Source organism: Oncorhynchus keta, chromosome 11 (assembly GCF_023373465.1).
Source record: "Oncorhynchus keta strain PuntledgeMale-10-30-2019 chromosome 11, Oket_V2, whole genome shotgun sequence".
Taxonomy (NCBI): Eukaryota; Metazoa; Chordata; class Actinopteri; order Salmoniformes; family Salmonidae; genus Oncorhynchus; species Oncorhynchus keta.
The window spans coordinates 15,021,704-15,046,027 of NC_068431.1; the positions used below are offsets into that span (position 1 = coordinate 15,021,704).

The following is a 24,324-nucleotide window of genomic DNA, read 5'->3' on the forward strand; positions in this document are numbered from 1 at the left end:
TCTCCAATTTCATATTATTCATCACTTTGCTGGCTGCACAGAGAGATGAGATGGCCCCAGTGAAAACAAAGTTGACTTATGTATTATCCTTCAGAAAGTTAACTATTTGTACTTACTTATTTTGTAGGCAGCAGGTAGCCTAGTGGTTAGAGCGTTGGGCCAGTAACTAAAAGGTTCCTAAATCGAAGGGTAAAAATCGCTCGTTCTGACAAGCCTTGACAGCTTGTTCCTAGGCCGTCTGTGTTCTTAACTAACTTGCCCAGTAAAGTAAATAAATAGTTACTTTGTAGCATGTGCTAATTGAAATGTATTAAACTGAATAAAGTACCCTTTTCTGGGGGTCATTTAGCCTACTTGGGTAAAATATAAGTATTGTAGACCTACAGTTTGGGGGACTTCATTGGATAATTTTGAACTAGACCTACTTTCTGCCTTTAATCTATTACTAGTGCCTTTAATCTATTACTAGTGCCTTTAATCTAATACTAGTGCCTTTAATCTATTACTGGTGTCTTTAATATATTACTAGTGCCTTTAATCTATTACTAGTGCCTTTAATCTAATACTAGTGCCTTTAATCTATTACTGGTGTCTTTAATATATTACTAGTGCCTTTAATCTATTACTAGTGCCTTTAATCTATTACTAGTGTCTTTAATCTATTAGTAATGACTTTAATCTATTACTAGTGCCTTTAATCTATTAGTAGTGTCTTTAATCTATTAGTAGTGTCTTTAATCTATTACTAGTGTCTTTAATCTATTACTCGTGTCTTTAATCTATTAGTAGTGCCTTTAATCTATTACTAGTGTCTTTAATCTATTAGTAATGACTTTAATCTATTACTAGTGCCTTTAATCTATTAGTAGTGTCTTTAATCTATTAGTAGTGTCTTTAATCTATTACTGGTGTCTTTAATATATTACTAGTGTCTTTAATCTATTACTAGTGCCTTTAATCTATTACTGGTGTCTTTAATCTATTACTAGTGTCTTTAATCTATTAGTAGTGCATTTAATCTATTACTAGTGTCTTTAATCTATTAGTAGTGCCTTTAATCTATTACTAGTGTCTTTAATCTATTAGTAGTGCCTTTAATCTATTACTGGTGTCTTTAATCTATTACTGGTGTCTTTAATATATTACTAGTGCCTTTAATCTATTACTAGTGTCTTTAATCTATTACTAGTGCCTTTAATCTATTACTGGTGTCTTTAATCTATTACTAGTGCCTTTAATCTATTACTGGTGTCTTTAATCTATTACTAGTGTCTTTAATCTATTACTAGTGTCTTTAATCTATTACTGGTGTCTTTAATCTATTACTAGTGTCTTTAATCTATTACTAGTGCCTTTAATCTATTACTGGTGTCTTTAATCTATTACTAGTGTCTTTACTCTATTACTAGTGTCTTTAATCTATTACTGCTGTCTTTAATCTATTACTAGTGTCTTTAATCTATTACTGTTATATCAGATTATTATTTATTTTTACTGTAACTAATCATTTAGGTTAAAAGCTAAAATATTGTAATAAAATGACAGATACTTTTGGTAAACTATACGAGTACTTCTTGGATTACTTTTAAATTCAGAAAGGATATTTGTATAAAAATAATACTTTGACACCTTTCTGTTTTCTCAATTACATTCATTTTAACATTTTAAAAAGTTAAAAGTTCAAGTTTGTTCCACCTTAGCAAATCTGACCACAAGTCAGACACCGTTAGGATGACACTCCAAATATCACATTCGTTGTATGGAGGAGAACAAGGCGCAGCGTGATAAGAATACATTCTTCTTTAAATTCAATAAAGGACACTTAACAAAATAACAAAATGAACGTGCAGCTACAATAACAAGTGCTGACAGGCAGCTACACATAGACAATAACCCACAAAATACCCAATGAATATGGCTACCTAAATATGGTCCCCAATCAGAGACAACAATAAACAGCTGCCTCTGATTGGGAACCAATCTAGGCAACCATAGACATATAAACACCTAGATATACAACTACCCCTAGACATACAAAACCCCTAGACAAAACAAAAACTACACAAACCACCCTCGTCACACCCTGACCTAAACAAACACCAACGATTTGGCATCATGTGCCTTCTTTGGGTAATCCAAAAGGTAAATTGATGACAATGTTGGACTAGTACCTGTAATGGATTGCATTAAGAAAGTAACCTACTCAACCCTGTTTACAGATGTAGGATCTTAATTTGATTACTCTTTTGTTGCTGAGAATTTTCCTGCATAGCAGGAAATGCAAAATTGTAATGTATTCAGGGTTTAAAAAGGCTTCTAATGTTTGTAATTTCCACTTTAAAATGTCAGACTTGATTTGCCCTAACGAAAAATGTATCAAACCCTGCAAAAAAAAATCCATTATATATAATCCACGTAAGAATTCACATTTCCTGTTGCTGCCAGATTATTTTCATGCTGTAGCAAACTGGCTCAAATTAAGATCCTACATCTGTACCGTGCACTTAGCATGTACTTACACACTGTGCCGTCAATGTGCCTCACAACTTTCCCCTGACCTACCGTAAAAAATAAAAAAATGAACAAGACAAAAAGGAAGAATCTTACTGAAAGTATTATTTTCTATCCTCATATTTTATATTATCCTCAAACAAGAATGAGTACTATACAATAATTAAGCATTTCAGAGACTGTATTTAGCTTGCCTGATTAGTCAGCCAGTTTCCAAGGTATCAACTTCCTTATGGTTATATGAAAGTAGTCTATACTCTTTCGAAGAATTCGGCAAATTCACAATCGTAAAGAGGATCTCTTGACAATCTCTCCACCCAACACAAGTAGAGCGTTACCATGATGTGTTGTCTCAAACCATACGTATGTGTTTGCTTTTCTCCCATATAGGTTGGGCTCCTGTTGAGGGTGGTCAGAGATAGAGTCACACCGCTACGTGTAGTACTGAGAAGAGTGGCCAAGTTCCAATACACGGACTGGTGTATCTAGGTAGGGTGGTCCAGCCCAGGCTCCAGGCTATGTCTCCCTGGCTGTGGGAGAGCTATTCCATGCTGAGTTGAAAGGGACCTGCTTGGCTGGGGAATACGGGAACAGACATGGGGCTGGGACAGTCCAACAAGGCTCCTGTCACCGATGACACAGAGGAGAGTGAGTAATGACCAATGACTGTTTATGAATGGACAAAGCCATCGATCACGTGACACCATTCATTCCTATGTGAAGACTCAATATCACATTGAAGCCAAATGAAGTCGGTTAAGATGGGGTCTCATGAGACATAACATGCTCATTTTGAGTTACTCCGGGAAGTGACTTTGAAGGCTACCTCAGTGCTGCTCCTACTCATTGAGTAACTAAATTATCCTCATAACTTCTTCTATGTGCGATTTTAAAATAGTCTGTTCAAGAAGGATATACACTGAGTGTACAAACATTCCATGACATAGACTGGCCAGGTGTATCCAGGTCAAAGCAATGATCCCTTATTGATGTCACTCAATCCAAAATTAAATCTAGAATCGGCTTCCTATATCGCAACAAAGCATCCTTCAGTCATGCTGCCAAACATACCCTCGTAAAACTGACCATCCTACCAATCCTCGACTTCGGCGATCATCTATAAAATAGCCTCCAACACTCTACTCAACAAATTGGATGCAGTCTATCACAGTGTCATCCGTTTTGTCACCAAAGCCCCATACACTACCCACCACTGCGACCTGTACGCTCTTGTTGGTTGGCCCTCGCTTCATACTCGTCGCCAAACCCACTGGCTACAGATTATCTACAAGTCTCTGCTAGGTAAAGCCCCGCCTAATCTCAGCTCACTGGTCACCATAGCAGCACCCATATCTCCCTCACTAGCTTTAAGCACCAGCTGTCAGAGCAGCTCATATATCACTGCACCAGTAGATAGCCCATCTGTAAACAGCCCATCTATCTACCTCATCCCCATACTGTATTTATTTATTTATCTTGCTCCTTTGCACCCCAGTATCTCTACTTGCACATTCATCTTGCACATCTACTATTTCAGTGTTTAATTGCTAAATTGTAATTACTTCGCCACCATGGCCTATTTATTGCCTTAACTCCCTTATCTTAACTCATTTGCACTCACTGTATATAGACTTTTTGTTTAATTTTTTTCAACTGTATTATTGACTGTATGTTTTGTTTATTCCATGTGTAACTCTGTGTCGTTGTATCTGTCGAACTGCTATGCTTTATCTTGGCCAGGTCGCAGTTGTAAATGAGAACTTGTTCTCAACTAGCCTACCTGGTTAAATAAAGGTGAAATAAAATAACAAATAAAACGTATTAAATCCACTTCAATCAGCGTAGATGAAGGGGAGGGGAAAGGTTAAAGAAGGATTTTTAAGCCTTGAGACAGTTGAGACATGGATTGTGTATGTGTGCCATTCAGAGGGTGAATGGGCAAGACAAAATATTTAAGTGTCTTTGAGCGGGGTATGATAGTAGGTGCCAGACGCACCAGTTTCCCGTGTGAATCAAGAGTGGTCCACCACCCAAAAGACATCCAGCCAACTTGACACAACTGTGGGAAGCATTGGAGTCAATATTGGCCAGCATCCCTGTGGAATGCTGTCGGCTCCTTGTAGAGTCCATACCCTGATGAATTGAGGATGTTCTGAGGGCAAAAGGATGTGCAACTTAATGTTTTGTAAACTCAGTGTACACCTGGTGTATTAGAAGCCAATTATTGGTACCATGAATGTCTTCAAAACATTTTTTCATTTACATGAAGATTCACCACGAAGATTGCAATTTTTCCATTTACTATGCAGTACCACAGTCAGCTTTGAACTTCCATGGCTCCAATGAGAGTGGTCAGTCGTTCTCCCTTGGTAATGACCCAGGCCAACCTGTTATAAAGTGGGCAATGGGGATTATTTGATATTCATCCTGTTGGATCTGTCTTTGCCTTTATAAGCTTCTCTGAGTGTATTCCAGTAGCCTCTATACCAACAATGAATATGACAGATTGAACAAACAGATGAAGATAAATAAACAGAAATGCAAGCATCGGCAAATCCACAGTTACTAACATTAAGTCTTAAAAGTTAGCTATGTGTTTCTGAACAATGCAATGGTGTAGGATCTTAATTTGATCACCCTGTTGCATTATAACTTTCCTGTAATGCAGGAAATTTAAAGCTTGTAGTGTATTTGAGTTTTAAAAAGGTTTCTGAAGTTTGTAATTTCCTATTTGAAATTTCAAACTTTTGATTTTCCCTTTCAAAAAATTATCAACCCCTACAGAAATGTCCATCAATTATTAAGATGTTTCCTCCCTTTCATCTACACTGATTGAAGTGGATTTAACAAGTGACATCAATAAGGGATCATCGCTTTCACCTGGATTCAACTGATCAGTCTATGTCATGGAAAGAGCAGGTGTTCTTAATGTTTTGAATACTCCGTGTATACTAGGTACTGTAAGTGGAGTTCAACATCTTTGAATATCCTCTAGATGAATTTAAACCCCAATGAGTCTACAGAGTTAGAGTACATTAGCTATTCAAGGCCTCTCACTGGGTCCCTCTTTAATTAAAGCCATTATGTTTTTCTCTATATTTGACATAATGAAGTATATGTCATCTGAGGGTGTTTTACATTTTGTGATGATGTACGGTTTCTACAGCTAACCTTCTTCACTCCCTAGAATACAGTTACTGTCACAGTATAGACAAGAGAAGAGATTCATCGATGGACTAACAAGTTCTGTAAATGTTCATCTCTATCATATTAATGAAGGTGACAGAGCATAAGTGTAGGATTCTTTATTTCACAGAATGAGGACAGGATCTTGGTAATGGCTGGAGTGGAATCAGTGGAATGGTATCAAACACATGGTTTCTATGTGTCACATGGTTTCTATGTGTTTGATGCCATTCCATTCGCTCTGTTCCAGCCATTATTATCAGCCGTTCTCCCCTCAGCAGCCTCCACTGATTTATTGGTAGGTCAGCTTTGACAGAGAGACAGACAGACAGACAGACAGACAGACAGACAGACAGACAGACAGACAGACAGACAGACAGACAGACAGACAGAGAGTGAGAGAGACAGAGAGACAGATTTAGTACATCAACAGGACTGAGTGCTTTATGAGACTATTAAGAATGGGAACGAAGTGTTCCTGTTTACAGCAAACACACATTCAGTTAGTGATCACAACAATAAAGAAGTAAATTACTGGACGTGATTATTTATTGACTCACGCTGGGGTAATCTTAAAAACATCACTCGTCAGTAGAGATGTGGTAATAATGGTCGAATATAACCGCAGCTGTCTTTGACTGATGATGTTGCTGTTGATGATGTCATGTAATACCTGGGACATTGATTGGTGGATTCAATGTGACATTGATTGCTGGATTTAAAAAAGTATTACTCAGTTGGCTATTGTCCCTGGAACCAAAATCATGTCATGTGTATTACGTATTACAGGTAGGACATGACTTTGTCCTGTTAACCATCATGCTAAAGCTGTGCCTTGTCCTCCCTCCTTCCCCACCCCAGCTGTCTGTTTGTCCTGTTAACCATCATGCTAAAGCTGTGCCTTGTCCTCCCTCCTTCCCCACCCCAGCTGTCTGTTTGTCCTGTTAACCATCATGCTAAAGCTGTGCCTTGTCCTCCCTCCTTCCCCACCCCAGCTGTCTGTTTGTCCTGTTAACCATCATGCTAAAGCTGTGCCTTGTCCTCCCTCCTTCCCCACCCTAGCTGTCTGTTTGTCCTGTTAACCATCATGCTAAAGCTGTGCCTTGTCCTCCCTCCTTCCCCACCCTAGCTGTCTGTTTGTCCTGTTAACCATCATGCTAAAGCTGTGCCTTGTCCTCCCTCCTTCCCCACCCTAGCTGTCTGTTTGTCCTGTTAACCATCATGCTAAAGCTGTGCCTTGTCCCCCTCCTTCCCCACCCTAGCTGTCTGTTTGTCCTGTTAACCATCATGCTAAAGCTGTGCCTTGTCCTCCCTCCTTCCCCACCCTAGCTGTCTGTTTGTCCTGTTAACCATCATGCTAAAGCTGTGCCTTGTCCTCCCTCCTTCCCCACCCCAGCTGTCTGTTTGTCCTGTTAACCATCATGCTAAAGCTGTGCCTTGTCCTCCCTCCTTCCCCACCCCAGCTGTCTGTTTGTCCTGTTAACCATCATGCTAAAGCTGTGCCTTGTCCTCCCTCCTTCCCCACCCCAGCTGTCTGTTTGTCCTGTTAACCATCATGCTAAAGCTGTGCATTGTCCTCCCTCCTTCCCCACCCCAGCTGTCTGTTTGTCCTGTTAACCATCATGCTAAAGCTGTGCCTTGTCCTCCCTCCTTCCCCACCCCAGCTGTCTGTTTGTCCTGTTAACCATCATGCTAAAGCTGTGCCTTGTCCTCCCTCCTTCCCCACCCTAGCTGTCTGTTTGTCCTGTTAACCATCATGCTAAAGCTGTGCCTTGTCCTCCCTCCTTCCCCACCCTAGCTGTCTGTTTGTCCTGTTAACCATCATGCTAAAGCTGTGCCTTGTCCTCCCTCCTTCCCCACCCTAGCTGTCTGTTTGTCCTGTTAACCATCATGCTAAAGCTGTGCCTTGTCCTCCCTCCTTCCCCACCCTAGCTGTCTGTTTGTCCTGTTAACCATCATGCTAAAGCTGTGCCTTGTCCTCCCTCCTTCCCCACCCCAGCTGTCTGTTTGTCCTGTTAACCATCATGCTAAAGCTGTGCCTTGTCCTCCCTCCTTCCCCACCCTAGCTGTCTGTTTGTCCCGATAACCATCATGCTAAAGCTGTGCCTTGTCCTCCCTCCTTCCCCACCCTAGCTGTCTGTTTGTCCTGTTAACCATCATGCTAAAGCTGTGCCTTGTCCTCCCTCCTTCCCCACCCTAGCTGTCTGTTTGTCCTGATAACCATCATGCTAAAGCTGTGCATTGTCCTCCCTCCTTCCCCACCCTAGCTGTCTGTTTGTCCTGTTAACCATCATGCTAAAGCTGTGCCTTGTCCTCCCTCCTTCCCCACCCCAGCTGTCTGTTTGTCCTGTTAACCATCATGCTAAAGCTGTGCCTTGCCTCCCTCCTTCCCCACCCTAGCTGTCTGTTTGTCCTGTTAACCATCATGCTAAAGCTGTGCCTTGTCCTCCCTCCTTCCCCACCCCAGCTGTCTGTTTGTCCTGTTAACATCATCATGCTAAAGCTGTGCCATCATGCTAAAGCTGTGCCTCCTCCTTCCCCACCCTAGCTGTCTGTTTGTCCTGTTAACCATCATGCTAAAGCTGTGCCTTGTCCCTCCTTCCCCACCCTAGCTGTCTGTTTGTCCTGTTAACCATCATGCTAAAGCTGTGCCTTGTCCTCCCTCCTTCCCCACCCCAGCTGTCTGTTTGTCCTGTTAACCATCATGCTAAAGCTGTGCCTTGTCCTCCCTCCTTCCCCACCCCAGCTGTCTGTTTGTCCTGTTAACCATCATGCTAAAGCTGTGCCTTGTCCTCCCTCCTTCCCCACCCTAGCTGTCTGTTTGTCCTGTTAACCATCATGCTAAAGCTGTGCCTTGTCCTCCCTCCTTCCCCACCCCAGCTGTCTGTTTGTCCTGTTAACCATCATGCTAAAGCTGTGCCTTGTCCTCCCTAACCCTAGCTGTCTGTTTGTCCTGTTAACCATCATGCTAAAGCTGTGCCTTGTCCTCCCTCCTTCCCCACCCTAGCTGTCTGTTTGTCCTGTTAACCATCATGCTAAAGCTGTGCCTTGTCCTCCTCCTTCCCCACCCTAGCTGTCTGTTTGTCCTGTTAACCATCATGCTAAAGCTGTGCCTTGTCCTCCCTCCTTCCCCACCCTAGCTGTCTGTTTGTCCTGTTAACCATCATGCTAAAGCTGTGCCTTGTCCTCCCTCCTTCCCCACCCTAGCTGTCTGTTTGTCCTGTTAACCATCATGCTAAAGCTGTGCCTTGTCCTCCCTCCTTCCCCACCCTAGCTGTCTGTTTGTCCTGTTAACCATCATGCTAAAGCTGTGCCTTGTCCTCCCTCCTTCCCCACCCTAGCTGTCTGTTTGTCCTGTTAAATCATGCTAAAGCTGTGCCTTGTCCTCCCTCCTTCCCCACCCTAGCTGTCTGTTTGTCCTGTTAAATCATGCTAAAGCTGTGCCTTGTCCTCCCTCCTTCCCCACCCTAGCTGTCTGTTTGTCCTGTTAACCATCATGCTAAAGCTGTGCCTTGTCCTCCCTCCTTCCCCACCCTAGCTGTCTGTTTGTCCTGTTAACCATCATGCTAAAGCTGTGCCTTGTCCTCCCTCCTTCCCCACCCCAGCTGTCTGTTTGTCCTGTTAACCATCATGCTAAAGCTGTGCCTTGTCCTCCCTCCTTCCCCACCCTAGCTGTCTGTTTGTCCTGTTAACCATCATGCTAAAGCTGTGCCTTGTCCTCCCTCCTTCCCCACCCTAGCTGTCTGTTTGTCCTGTTAACCATCATGCTAAAGCTGTGCCTTGTCCTCCCTCCTTCCCCACCCTAGCTGTCTGTTTGTCCCGATAACCATCATGCTAAAGCTGTGCCTTGTCCTCCCTCCTTCCCCACCCTAGCTGTCTGTTTGTCCTGTTAACCATCATGCTAAAGCTGTGCCTTGTCCTCCCTCCTTCCCCACCCTAGCTGTCTGTTTGTCCTGTTAACCATCATGCTAAAGCTGTGCCTTGTCCTCCCTCCTTCCCCACCCCAGCTGTCTGTTTGTCCTGTTAACCATCATGCTAAAGCTGTGCCTTGTCCTCCCTCCTTCCCCACCCTAGCTGTCTGTTTGTCCTGTTAACCATCATGCTAAAGCTGTGCCTTGTCCTCCCTCCTTCCCCACCCCAGCTGTCTGTTTGTCCTGTTAACCATCATGCTAAAGCTGTGCCTTGTCCTCCCTCCTTCCCCACCCTAGCTGTCTGTTTGTCCTGTTAACCATCATGCTAAAGCTGTGCCTTGTCCTCCTCCTTCCCCACCCCAGCTGTCTGTTTGTCCTGTTAACCATCATGCTAAAGCTGTGCCTTGTCCTCCCTCCTTCCGCCCCTCTTGCTGTCTGTTTGTCCTGATAACCATCATGCTAAAGCTGTGCCTTGTCCTCCCTCCTTCCCCACCCTAGCTGTCTGTTTGTCCTGTTAACCATCATGCTAAAGCTGTGCCTTGTCCTCCCTCCTTCCCCACCCTAGCTGTCTGTTTGTCCTGATAACCATCATGCTAAAGCTGTGCATTGTCCTCCCTCCTTCCCCACCCTAGCTGTCTGTTTGTCCTGTTAACCATCATGCTAAAGCTGTGCCTTGTCTTCCCTCCTTCCCCACCCTAGCTGTCTGTTTGTCCTGTTAACCTTCATGCTAAAGCTGTGCCTTGTCCTCCCTCCTTCCCCACCCTAGCTGTCTGTTTGTCCTGTTAACCATCATGCTAAAGCTGTGCCTTGTCCTCCCTCCTTCCCCACCCTAGCTGTCTGTTTGTCCTGTTAACCATCATATATTATGCTAAAGCTGTGCCTTGTCCTCCCTCCTTCCCCACCCTAGCTGTCTGTTTGTCCTCCCTCCCTCCCTCCCTCCCTCCCTCCCTCCCTCCCTCCCTCCCTCCTCCCTCCCTCCCCTCCCTCCCTCCCTCCCTCCCTCCCTGTCTGTCTGTCTGTCTGTCTGTCTGTCTGTCTGTCTGTCTGTCTGTCTGTCTGTCTGTCTGTTTGTCCTGTCTGTCTGTCTTGTCTGTCTGTTTGTCCTGTCTGTCTGTCCTGTCTGTCTGTTTGTCCTGTCTGTCTGTCTGTTTGTCCTGTCTGTCTGTTTGTCCTGTCTGTCTGTCTGTTTGTCCTGTCTGTTTGTCCTGTCTGTCTGTCTGTTTGTCCTGTCTGTTTGTCCTGTCTGTCTGTCTGTTTGTCCTGTCTGTCTGTCTGTTTGTCCTGTCTGTCTGTCTGTTTGTCCTGTCTGTCTGTTTGTCCTGTCTGTCTGTCTGTTTGTCCTGTCTGTCTGTCTGTTTGTCCTGTCTGTCTGTCTGTTTGTCCTGTCTGTCTGTCTGTTTGTCCTGTCTGTCTGTCTGTTTGTCCTGTCTGTCTGTTTGTCCTGTCTGTCTGTCTGTTTGGTGATCATGCTTTATTCACGCTCCGGCTGACTGGGACCCATGGGTTCTGTTTTAGTCGCCACAGCAACCACATGACTTCCTTAGACATGGCTGCTCGGCAGTGTACGTGAGGCTCCACTATAGCCTCTCTATAGAGAGAGTGTGAGTGAGAGAGAGAGAAAGAGAGACAGACAGACAGACGGACGGACAGACAGACAGACAGCGTTATAGACAGATAGACAGAGTAACTAACTGACACTGCAGCCTCTTTGCACCTGACATGACTGCTCTGCTGTCTCCTCCTAGTCAGACCACAGCTGTCCTACCCTAAGCCCCCATCACGTCAAGTTAGTCTCAGAGCCTGAAGCGAGGGATATTATGATATATCCACTCCAGAGAGGAAGTCCCATGTGCTTCTTTAATAGCAGGGCTGGTAAACAGTGAAGCACAACTAGCGGAGAGGGGAAGTGCCACTGATACATGACTAACTGAACATATAAATTACCTGTCGCATCCAATCCATCTGCTCCGACGGGATGTGGGGTGTTGCTGCTCGGTGGGGGGTGCACCGGCCAGGTCACATGAAGGGGGACAGAGAGTGGGCGGCAGCTGCATGGCACCCTGGGAGACGGTGGAAAGAGAGAGGGATAATCTTCTGTCCCTGTTACCATGGCTGTGAAAATAGGCCACAACTGTCTCCAATTGGGGAGAGTGTAATCAGTGTACGTGTGTTGAGGGAAAATGTAAGGCTCAGAGCAGGAAATTGCTGAAATTCAACAGAAATGTTTATTCTGTTCAGTGGAAAACATGCAACATCTTTACATTTTTTTGTGAAAGTGTGTTGTCTTCTTCTGGGCTATAATGTAAACTGCCTCTACTTTCTCGCCCCAAGTTCATTTTATATCAAGGGGGCAGTCTGTCTGCATCTGATTGTGGCATTATTATAATGAGCTGAATGAAACAGTTGACTTCCTGTTTAGAACCTTTTACACATTAGTCTATAAGGCTTCCTCACAGGCTTTTAAAAAGGACACTGACTGTCAATTACTTTTAATGTCATTTCATTGGCATTTGATATTCTCATACCTACTTTATTCATTATTCAGAAACAAGATAGTGATTTAATGTGATGCTGTTTCCCTGATATGGAAATGAGCAGATGCTCCTCTTTTTCCACAGTTAATTTCGATCACTTCCAAATCTTAAGGGCTATCGGGAAAGGAAGTTTTGGGAAGGTAAGTCTGTTTAGTAAATTGTTGAGTCAAGGAGCAGCTACCTACTGTGACCTTCTTATCATTCAAAAAAACACACACACCATTTAGTTTCAGGACAGAATTTAGCCCTAGCATTTCAGATAAGTCTAATTAAAGTGGTTAGTCTGTTGCAGGTTGTATTGAAGCTGCTATTATGATTGGCTAAATGGCTATTATTATGTAACTAGATATCTACACATTAAATCATATTTTTTTTGTCTTGACAAGGGGAACCCAGGTTTCCATCCAATTGGCGACAAGATTTTAATGTAAATATTCAAAGATGTCCACAAAAACAATATGCACATTTTCCCACCAGAAATGTGTTTTCATCAAATTGACTTGTTGAGGATAAAAGGCTGTGAGTGATGACGTAGTGCACATAGAAAGTACTTTTGCAGTTAAATTCCCATGTACTAAATAAAAAAATACAAGTTAATTGGGTTTCCATTTCAAATCTACAGATGGTTTTGTCACAAAAATGTCCCCACTCTGAACTTGGCATGTGCGCTCTAGCCAAAAGCTCGCAGGAACAGTAGGCTGGCCTACATTAGATTATTATGGATAAGTGCAAGATTGTTTTTATTCATTAAACGGTTGTCACGCCCTGTCCTTAGAGATCCTTATTATGCTCTATGTTTGGTTATGTCTGGGTGCGACTCGGGTGGGAAATTCTATGTTTTCTGTTTCTTTGTTTTTGGCCGAGTGTGGTTCCCAATCAGAGGCAGCTGTCTATCGTTGTCTCTGATTGGGGATCATACTTAGGCAGCCCTTTTTCCCACCTTTAGGTTGTGGGATCTTGTTTTCTGTTTAGTTACTGTTGCCTGACAGAACTGTGCGTTTTCGATTTTGTTATTTTGTTTGAGTGGTTTTTGAATTAAAATCATGAACACTTTCCACCCTGCGCCTTCGTCTACTTTTTCTACCACAAGTGAGAGCCGTTACAACGGTAGCCAAGCAGCCGATCATCATGTCGCCAGACCCTCAATATTTATTGTCACCTTGCACATTCACCAGCCTGTGAAGTTCATCATAATTTCATTAATCTGTAGCCTAATAAACTACATGGTTTTCCGAGTCATAGTGGGAGGGCCACACACCATATCATCACATGACTCCAAGTTCACTTAGATATGATGGTTATTATATCAATATTTACAAATAAAAGTATTCCACCGCCATTTATCAATTAATTAATTTTACAAACACAAAAGATCCCACCATGTCGAACCAATAAGTTGTCTATCGACAATTATGAAGTTGTACCGACATTTCATGTTGTGACCTTTTGTTGTTGTTGTGTCAGGTAATTAATGCACATAGTTACAGTTGCAATAGAACAGTTGTTTTCAACTTTCACAGTCTGTGGATGCGCTTTCTTACAGCTTGTGTTTACATATGAGTAAAACTACACTGCAATGGTCAGGAAGAAACACATTCAGTAAACTCAGTTGATAGCATGATGAATGCACAGATATTGTCTGTTCTCTCTAGGTGTGCATTGTGCAGAAAAAGGACACAAAGAAAATGTACGCCATGAAGTACATGAACAAACTGAAGTGTGTGGAACGGAACGAGGTCCGCAATGTCTTCAAGGAGATGCAGATCATGCGGAACCTCGAGCATCCCTTCCTTGTCAACTTCTGGTAAGTCTCTGTGTGTGTGTGTGTGTGTGTGTGTGTGTGTGTGTGTGTGTGTGTGTGTGTGTGTGTGTGTGTGTGTGTGTGTGTGTGTGTGTGTGTGTGTGTGTGTGTGTGTGTGTGTGTGTGTGTGTGTGTGTGTGTGTGTGTGTGTGTGTGTGTGTGTGTGAAAGAAAACAGGAATTGCCAGGAACAAGTGTTATGAGGATATTGTGGTTAATTATCTGTAGCGAGAGGACTCTCACCTTGAAAATGGCAGAAGCTTGAATGCGCTTGCCAATCTCACATCCATACGTGTTTGCCCAGCCAAGACATTGACGTCTAGAATGAGGAGGACACACAATACAATGAAGTAGAACAAGACCTCAGACTATCTCAATTTGTCTTTGAAAATCCTGTGGGTAGTGCCTTGTGTTGGCTTATTGAAGTAAGTACATTGTAAAGGTATATTGACGTTAGTCATCAAAAAACATATCGTCTTTATGTTGGTTGATCTCTCACTATGAATCACCAAGAATTACTATTAATCATTCACTGCACATTTATGACCAGTTGAATGCTTTCACAGCTCCATTCCTTCCACATATTTGCCTTATATAGAGATAGGCTCATAAAACCAGTGAGTATCGACCCCTAAAATGGAGCTGATGACCACTAATGCTCCTGAGTGTCTTTGGCACTCGATACAGCTCTTATCACCTTGGAGAGGTTAGCGTCTAAAAGGAAAGGCACTAACTTGAGACCAGCCGCTTAACTAGCTGTGTGTGGACTCAGATGAGAGAAGAGGCTAGTGGAGTGGAGGACTGAGGGACTGACAAGTGTGGCTAAAGAAGAAAAATAACTGCCATGCTTCCGGTAGTCCAGTTTGGGAATCAAACATTCAATGGCTCGAATGGCTGCTAATTTGTTCTATTTTGTATTGTTCCTCTCTTAGTTACCCAAGCTGAGGTAATTACTTCAGATGACTCTGATATTTATACACAGGCGCGGTTATTTGGGATTTTGCTGTCAACAGTAATGTGAAATAGTTTAGACTCGTTCCTAATTTGACATTGAAGAACTCCAGGTATTTTATGCCTCTCTCTCTCTCTCTCTCTCTCTCTCTCTCTCTCTCTCTCTCTCTCTCTCTCTCGCTGTCTCTCTCTCACTGTCTCTCTCTCTCTCTTTCTCTCTCTCTCTATCTCTCTCTCTCTCTCTCTCTCTCTCTCGCTGTCTCTCTCTCTCTCGCGCTGTCTATCTCTCTCTGTCTCTCTCTCACTGTCTCTCTCTCTCTTTCTCTCTCACTCTCTCTCTCTCTCGCTGTCTCTCTCTCACTCTCTGTCTCTCTCTCTCTCTCTCTCTATCTCTCTATCACTCTCTCTCTCTCATTCTCTCTCCTCTGTCTGGAAATCTCTTCATTATTGCAGGCAGCATCGGCAGCTGGCAGGGACTCACTATCTATGACTGAATCTTTTAATTACTATTTGGAGGATAATAAGCAGAAACGTTCAGTAGTGGAGCCTGTAGTAGAAGAATGGAGCCGTCTGACAAACATACAATGCTTGCTGTGTGGGACAACAAATCCAATAAAAAAACAGGCAGGAAGAAGGTCATGCTTTTGGCAGGGTCTTTAAACGCTTGGAGCGAGCTAGTGGAAGATGTCCCTGTAAGATGTGCTTAGGTCAGCTCAGCTGCCCAGTTGGTCAAGTTATGATTGTCCTGAGTGAAGAGCTCAAGGTCATGTCATAGTGTGGGAGATTACCTGCTGCACTCGCAGAGCAATCAGGCGACACGACAGTCAGCGTCCCCCTCTCCTCCTTTCCCACTCTCCTCCTGCCCTGCCCCTTCCCTGCAGTCACTGCAGTTGTGACTGGCTCTCAGATGAGGTGTTTGTATATGCCGGCCACTCAGCATAGCAACAACAAAGACTCGTCTCCTGAATGGCAGTGCAATTAGAAATCTATGAATGTGCCATCTGGTGTGTGTGTGCATGAGAAAGTAGTCCTGTAGCCCTGTGTGTAGTGCTGTAGCCATGTCTAGTCTCTGTCTGTAGTCCTGTCTGTAGTCCTGTAGCCATGTCTACTCTCTGTCTGTAGTCCTGTCTGTAGTCCTGTCTGTGGTACAGTAGTCCTGTCTGTAATCCTGTAGCCATGTCTACTCTCTGTTTGTAGTCCTGTCTGTAGTCCTGTAGCCATGTCTACTCTCTGTCTGTAGTCCTGTCTGTAGTCCTGTAGCCATGTCTACTCTCTGTCTCTAGTCCTGTCTGTAGTCCTGTAGCCCTGTCTGTAGTCCTGTAGCCATGTCTACTCTCTGTCTGTAGTCATGTCTGTAGTCCTGTCTGTGGTACAGTAGTCCTGTCTGTAGTCCTGTCTGTAGTCCTGTCTGTAGTCCTGTAGCCATGTCTACTCTCTGTTTGTAGCCCTGTCTGTAGTCATGTCTGTAGTCCTGTAGCCATTTCTACTCTCTGTCTGTAGTCCTGTCTGTAGTCCTGTAGCCATGTCTAAGTCGCTCTGGATAAGAGCGTCTGCTAAATGACTTAAATGTAATGTAATGTACTCTCTGTCTGTAGTCCTGTCTGTAGTCCTGTAGCCATGTCTACTCTCTCTCTGTAGTCCTGTCTGTAGTCCTGTATCCATGTCTACTCTCTGTTTGTAGTCCTGTCTGTAGTCCTGTAGCCATGTCTACTCTCTGTTTGTAGTCCTGTCTGTAGTCCTGTCTGTAGTCCTGTAGTTATGTCTACTCTCTGTGTGTAATCCTGTCTGTAGTCCTGTAGCCATGTCTACTCTCTGTCTGTAGTCATGTAGCCATGTCTACTCTCTGTCTGTAGTCCTGTAGCCATGTGCACTCTCTGTCTGTAGTTCTGTCTGTAGTCCTGTAGCCCTGTCTGTAGTCCTGTAGTCCTGTCTGTAGTCCTGTAGCCATGTCTACTCTCTGTGTGTAATCCTGTCTGTAGTCCTGTGGCCATGTCTACTCTCTGTCTGTAGTCATATAGCCATGTCTACTCTCTGTCTGTAGTCCTGTAGCCATGTGTACTCTCTGTCTGTAGTCCTGTCTGTAGTCCTGTCTGTGGTACAGTAGTCCTGTCTGTAGTCCTGTAGTTATGTCTACTCTCTGTGTGTAATCCTGTCTGTAGTCCTGTAGCCATGTCTACTCTCTGTCTGTAGTCCTGTAGCCATGTGTACTCTCTGTCTGTAGTCCTGTCTGTAGTCCTGTAGCCCTGTCTGTAGTCCTGTAGTCCTGTCTGTAGTCCTGTAGCCATGTGTAGTCTCTGTCTGTAATCCTGTCTGTGGTCCTGTCTGTAGTCCTGTAGTCCTGTCTGTAGTCCTGTAGTCCTGTCTGTAGTCCTGTAGCCATGTCTAGTCTCTGTCTGTAATCCTGTCTGTAGTCCTGTAGCCATGTGTACTTTCTGTCTGTAGTCCTGTCTGTAAGTCCTGTAGCCCTGTCTGTAGTCCTGTAGCCATGTGTACTCTCTGTCTGTAGTCCTGTCTGTAAGTCCTGTAGCCATGTCTACTCTCTGTCTGTAGTCCTGTAGCCATGTCTACTCTCTGTCTGTAGTCCTGTCTGTAGTCCTGTCTGTGGTACAGTAGTCCTGTCTGTAGTCCTGTAGCCATGTCTACTCTCTGTCTGTAGTCCTGTCTGTGGTACAGTAGTCCTGTCTGTAGTCCTGTAGCCATGTCTACTCTCTGTCTGTAATCATGTCTGTAGTCCTGTAGCCATGTCTACGCTCTGTTTATAGCCCTGTCTGTAGCCCTGTCTGTAGTCCTGTAGCCATGTCTACTCTCTGTCTGTAGTCCTGAAGCCATGTCTACTCTCTGTCTGTAGTTCTGTCTGTAGTCCTGTAGCCATGTCTACTCTCTGTCTGTAGTCCTGAAGCCATGTCTACTCTCTGTCTGTAGTCCTGTCTGTAGTCCTGTAGCCATGTCTACTCTCTGTCTGTAGTCCTGAAGCCATGTCTACTCTCTGTCTGTAGTTCTGTCTGTAGTCCTGTAGCCCTGTCTGTAGTCCTGTAGCCATGTCTACTCTCTGTCTGTAGTCCTGTCTGTAGTCCTGAAGCCATGTCTACTCTCTGTTTGTAGCCCTGTCTGTAGTCCTGTAGCCATGTCTACTCTCTGTCTGTAGTCCTGTCTGTAGTCCTGTCTGTGGTACAGTAGTCCTGTAGCCATGTCTACTCTCTGTCTGTAGTCCTGTCTGTAGTCCTGTCTGTGGTACAGTAGTCCTGTCTGTAGTCCTGTAGCCCTGTCTGTAGTCCTGTCTACTCTATGTCTGTAGTCATCTAGTCCTGTAGTCCTGTATACACTCTGTCTGTAGTCATGTATGTAGTCCAGTAGTCATGTAGTCGTGTTTGTAGTCCTGTCTCTGTCTGTAATCATGTAGTCATGTATGTAGTCCTGTCTGTAGTCCTGTAGTCCTGTCTATAGTCCTGTAATCCTGTGTGTAGTCCAGTAGTCCTGTCTATAGTCATGTAGTCCTGGCTGTAGTCCTTAAGCCCTGTAGTCCTGTGTACTCTGTCTGTAGTCCTGTAATCCTGTGTTTAGTCCAGTAGTCCTGTCTATAGTCCTGTAGTCCTGTCTGTAGTCCTTAAGCCCTGTAGTCCTGTGTACTCTGTCTGTAGTCCTGTAATCCTGTGTTTAGTCCAGTAGTCCTGTCTATAGTGCTGTAGTCCTGTCTGTAGTCCTTAAGCCCTGTAGTCCTGTGTACTCTGTCTATAGTCCTATAGTCATGTCTGTAGTCCTGTCTTTAGTCCAGTAGACAGACAGACAGGCAGGCAGGCAGACAGACAGACAGATGCACTCTGTGTCCTGACCAGAGCCCGACTCAGAAGCACAGCACTCACTTTTATATTTGCATGTGTATTTGTTAGGGATCCCCATTAGTTCCTGCCAAGGCAGCAGCTACTCTTCCTGGGGTTTATTAGGGATCCCCATTAGTTCCTGCCAAGGCAGCAGCTACTCTTCCTGGGGTTTATTAGGGATCCCCATTAGTTCCTGCCAAGGCAGCAGCTACTCTTCCTGGGGTTTATTAGGGATCCCCATTAGTTCCTGCCAAGGCAGCAGCTACTCTTCCTGGGGTTTATTAGGGATCCCCATTAGTTCCTGCCAAGGCAGCAGCTACTCTTCCTGGGGTTTATTAGGGATCCCCATTAGTTCCTGCCAAGGCAGCAGCTACTCTTCCTGGGGTTTATTAGGGATCCCCATTAGTTCCTGCCAAGGCAGCAGCTACTCTTCCTGGGGTTTATTAGGGATCCCCATTAGTTCCTGCCAAGGCAGCAGCTACTCTTCCTGGGGTTTATTATGGATCCCCATTAGTTCCTGCCAAGGCAGCAGCTACTCTTCCTGGGGTTTATTATGGATCCCCATTAGTTCCTGCCAAGGCAGCAGCTACTCTTCCTGGAGTTCATTATGGATCCCCATTAGTTCCTGCCAAGGCAGCAGCTACTCTTCCTGGGGGTTTATTACGGATCCCCATTAGTTCCTGCCAAGGCAGCAGCTACTCTTCCTGGGGTTTATTAGGGATCCCCATTAGTTCCTGCCAAGGCAGCAGCTACTCTTCCTGGGGTTTATTAGGGATCCCCATTAGTTCCTGCCAAGGCAACCGCTACTCTTCCTGGGGTTTATTAGGGATCCCCATTAGTTCCTGCCAAGGCAGCAGCTACTCTTCCTGGGGTTTATTATGGATCCCCATTAGTTCCTGCCAAGGCAGCAGCTACTCTTCCTGGGGTTTATTATGGATCCCCATTAGTTCCTGCCAAGGCAGCAGCTACTCTTCCTGGGGTTTATTATGGATCCCCATTAGTTCCTGCCAAGGCAGCAGCTACTCTTCCTGGGGTTTATTAGGGATCCCCATTAGTTCCTGCCAAGGCAGCAGCTACTCTTCCTGGGGTTTATTAGGGATCCCCATTAGTTCCTGCCAAGGCAGCAGCTACTCTTCCTGGGGTTTATTAGGGATCCCCATTAGTTCCTGCCAAGGCAGCAGCTACTCTTCCTGGGGTTTATTAGGGATCCCCATTAGTTCCTGCCAAGGCAGCAGCTACTCTTCCTGGGGTTTATTAGGGATCCCCATTAGTTCCTGCCAAGGCAGCAGCTACTCTTCCTGGGGTTTATTAGGGATCCCCATTAGTTCCTGCCAAGGCAGCAGCTACTCTTCCTGGGGTCCAAACACATAAAACAAAAGATAAAACAGTACATCATATAACATTATTACAATGTACATGTGTGTAGAGTACGTGTTCTGGAGTGTGCGTGTGTATGCGAGTATCTGTACCTGTGTGTGTAGAGTACGTGTTCTGGAGTGTGCGTGTGTATGCGTGTATCTGTACCTGTGTGTGTAGAGTACGTGTTCTGGAGTGTGCGTGTGTATGCGTGTATCTGTACCTGTGTGTGTAGAGTACGTGTTCTGGAGTGTGCGTGTGTATGTGTGTATCTGTACCTGTGTGTGTAGAGTACGTGTTCTGGAGTGTGCGTGTGTATGTGTGTATCTGTACCTGTGTGTGTAGAGTACGTGTTCTGGAGTGTGCGTGTGTATGCGTGTATCTGTACCTGTGTGTGTAGAGTACGTGTTCTGGAGTGTGCGTGTGTATGCGTGTATCTGTACCTGTGTGTGTAGAGTACGTGTTCTGGAGTGTGCGTGTGTATGCGTGTATCTGTACCTGTGTGTGTAGAGTACGTGTTCTGGAGTGTGTGTGTGTATGCGTGTATCTGTACCTGTGTGTGTAGAGTACGTGTTCTGGAGTGTGTGTGTGTGTATGCGTGTATCTGTACCTGTGTGTGTAGAGTACGTGTTCTGGAGTGTGCGTGTGTATGCGTGTATCTGTACCTGTGTGTGTAGAGTACGTGTTCTGGAGTGTGTGCGTGTGTATGCGTGTATCTGTACCTGTGTGTGTAGAGTACGTGTTCTGGAGTGTGCGTGTGTATGTATCTGTATGTGTGTGTAGAGTACGTGTTCTGGAGTGTGCGTGTGTATGTGTGTATCTGTACCTGTGTGTGTAGAGTACGTGTTCTGGAGTGTGTGTGTGTATGCGTGTATCTGTACCTGTGTGTGTAGAGTACGTGTTCTGGAGTGTGCGTGTGTATGCGTGTATCTGTACCTGTGTGTGTAGAGTACGTGTTCTGGAGTGTGCGTGTGTATGCGTGTATCTGTACCTGTGTGTGTAGAGTACGTGTTCTGGAGTGTGCGTGTGTATGCGTGTATCTGTACCTGTGTGTGTAGAGTACGTGTTCTGGAGTGTGTGTGTGTATGCGTGTATCTGTACCTGTGTGTGTAGAGTACGTGTTCTGGAGTGTGCGTGTGTATGCGTGTATCTGTACCTGTGTGTGTGTGTCTCTTCACAGCCTCCACTGTTCCATAAGATGTTTTTTTATCTGTTTTTTAAATCTGATTCTACTGCTTGCATCCATTTTTTAAACGTAACCTTTATTTAACTAGGCACGTAAGTTAAGAACAAATTGGTATTTACAATGACCGCCTACCCCGGCCAAACCCTAATGATGAGGGCCAAAGGTGAGCCGCCCTATGGGAGATAAAACAGTTACCTGATGTGGAATAGAGTTCCACATAATTGCACTATAACGGTGACCAACGATGCCCACAAACTGTTAGGGCCTAAATATAGCTGTCCCAACTGCAGAGTCCCGACAGCGGTCCCAACACCTTACCACAGCTACACCTGGCTATCAACAGAGCCTTGTCTGTCAGAGAAACAGTTCATTCAGCCTCATTTACTGCCTTTAAAAAAAAACTTAGCTGATATGGCTGACTTGCTTAAACAAATGTAGTTTCTAATGACAATGAATATGTACTAACTATGGCATAAGGGAAGCCGAGCGGATAAGAGGCAGAACTGTAAGATAAATAACGGGGCCATATACAGTGGGGCAAAAAAAGTATTTAGTCAGCCACCAATTGTACAAGTTCTCCCACTTAAAAAGATGAGAGAGGCCTGTAATTTTCATCATAGGTACACTTCAACTATGACAGACAAAATGAGAGAAAAAAATCCAGAAAATCATATTGTAGGATTTTTTATGAATTTATTTGCAAATTATAGTGGAAAATAAGTATTTTGTCAATAACAAAAGTTTATCTCAATACTTTGTTAGATACACTTTGTTGGCAATGGAAGAGGTCAAACGTTTTCTGTAAGTCTTCACAAGGTTTTCACACACTGTTGCTGGTATTTTGGCCCATTCCTCCATGCAAATCTCCTCTAGAGCAGTGATGTTTTGGGGCTGTTGCTGGGCAACACGGACTGCTGGGCAACTCCCTCCAAAGATTTTCTATGGGGTTGAAATCTGGAAACTGGCTAGGCCACTCCAGGACCTTGAAATGCTTCTTACGAAGCCACTCCTTTGTTGCCTTGGGCGGTGTGTTTGGGATCATTGTCATGCTGAAAGACCCAGCCACGTTTCATCTTCAATGCCCTTGCTGATGGAAGGAGGTTTACTCTCAAAATCTCACGATACATGGCCCCATTCATTGTTTCCTTCACACGGATCAGTCGTAACGCCAAGATCTCAGGTTCGATTCCTGGGCCACCCATAAAATATGAGCCTACATGACTGTAAGTCACTTCAGATAAAAGACTCTACTAAATGGCATATATTGTTATTATCATTAAGCTGTCTGAGCTGGATTAACTCCTGAGCTGTTGCAGTCACTGAAACTGTCTGGAGCAGAGACACTGATGGAAGAGATGTTGTTATTGAAGGTGAATTTTCTCTCTAACTGCACTGCACATCCTGTGGCGTGTATCACAAATCAGGAATTCCTTCATTGAATCAACAATGAAGATGAACCACGCATTGAAGTGAATGAAGGGTTTAGCCAAAAATGCTCATTGGCATCAGTGAAGTAGTGACGTGTCTTGCGTCTTTCATTCGACATGCTTATTTTGTAGTTGCCTTAATGTGTCAAACACGGTTCTCCACTCTATGTCCTTTACTTAACCAGGAAGGTCACCTGCATGCAGTAAACAAACCTATTATTAGTCTTACTGCCATACATGACATGTAGTTTTCCACTGGGCACAGACATCAGTTCAACGTCTAGTTCTGATCGATATTTTATTGAGTTGTCAACTAATGCAAATTCAACTTGAAATTAACAAAACATTTCACCATGTCATTGGATTTAGGTTAAATGTTGGGTGAAAAAAATACGAAATTCCCTGATGTTCATGAAATCCAATCAGTTTTCCACTTTGATTCAACTTAATCACATTCAATTTTGGGATTGAAAAGACGTGGAAAGAACTTTGATTCAACCACTTTGCCCAGTGGGTTCTAGTCAACAATCTGCTGTACCTTGCATATCATACGACCCAGGCAGTAATCCACGACCCAGAATCCCTTTACTGCACACCACGGCCTGGCCTCTCTACATAACAGCACTGTCCACACATTCCCTGCAAACATCACATTATGTTACAGGACACTGATATGTCATACTTCTGGCAGGTTCAGTTAGTGGAAGGTTACAGACCTGGGATGGTATGGCTGAGGGGGAGGCAGCTCAGTGAACTTCAGGTGAAGCGTGTTAAGCCATAAGGCAGTGGCGTGACCATGATGCCTCACACCTTGTGCCTCCTCAGCGGGGGCTGCTGGGATGGGGCCGGGCTGGGGTGTAATTTCACCCCAAGGGCTGACGGTCGACAGCAGCTGAGGGAGCATTAGCCTCTGGCTGATGGGAACTGTCAGTCATCTGTTCTGCAGCGCCAGGCTTTAGTCAGCTACTTCTGAGAATGCTTTAGTTCTGGTTGTGTGTAAGTGGGTGTGGGTGCGCCGTGCGTGTGTGCGTCTGACTGTGTAAGTGGATGATTTTGTACCTGAATTTGTTCCGGTATTTCAATCAGCACAGTGGAATGGGTTGACTTTAAGTTGAGCAGAGCTATAAGCCATTTAATAGACTTTCTGATATTGATTCAAGGCATGTATTCTCTGTCAAAGTATATTCTCTGTCATAGTATGTACACTACATTGTAAGCCAGTATTATGCCGTTGGAATATTTTAATTGGATTTGAAGCAATTATAGACACAATATGGGAATCAATTAAAGATTAATTATAATAAATGTCCTGTAACAGAATATAGAAATCATGTTGTGCATTATGGGCTACCTTTTTAATATAGAAACCAATATCTGCACCTACTGTATATGCGTTATCAAAGACCCCTTTTTCAGGACAAACATTAATTAGAACCCTCTGGTCCAAAGTCCATTACTTTTCTCCGTAGGTGATTCCACCCCACAAATAGCTTACTGTGAGATGTTCTGGTCCTAAATTGGCCTGAAGGGCATTTTCTGGTTACATTGAACTGCATGTGAGGCAGAATGAACTGACCTGGGAAGGGAGCGTCCATGCCAAGAAAACAAATCAGAATCCCAGGCTGGTTGAAGATAATAACCAGG

The 24,324-nt window shown here is 44.3% G+C and overlaps 1 protein-coding gene across 1 annotated transcript in view; it reads left to right on the forward strand.

Annotated features, from left to right (window-relative positions):
• The window catches only part of LOC118390642 (serine/threonine-protein kinase 32A-like), a 124,794-nt gene that overhangs the window by 1,113 nt on the left and 99,357 nt on the right, over positions 1 to 24,324 (forward strand). The window contains exons 2-4 of the mRNA XM_052529491.1: positions 2,902 to 3,159; positions 12,227 to 12,282; positions 13,795 to 13,946. Coding sequence (XP_052385451.1) covers positions 3,108 to 3,159; positions 12,227 to 12,282; positions 13,795 to 13,946 — 260 coding nt within the window. The 5' untranslated portion in view covers positions 2,902 to 3,107. The remainder of the gene's footprint in view (positions 1 to 2,901; positions 3,160 to 12,226; positions 12,283 to 13,794; positions 13,947 to 24,324) is intronic.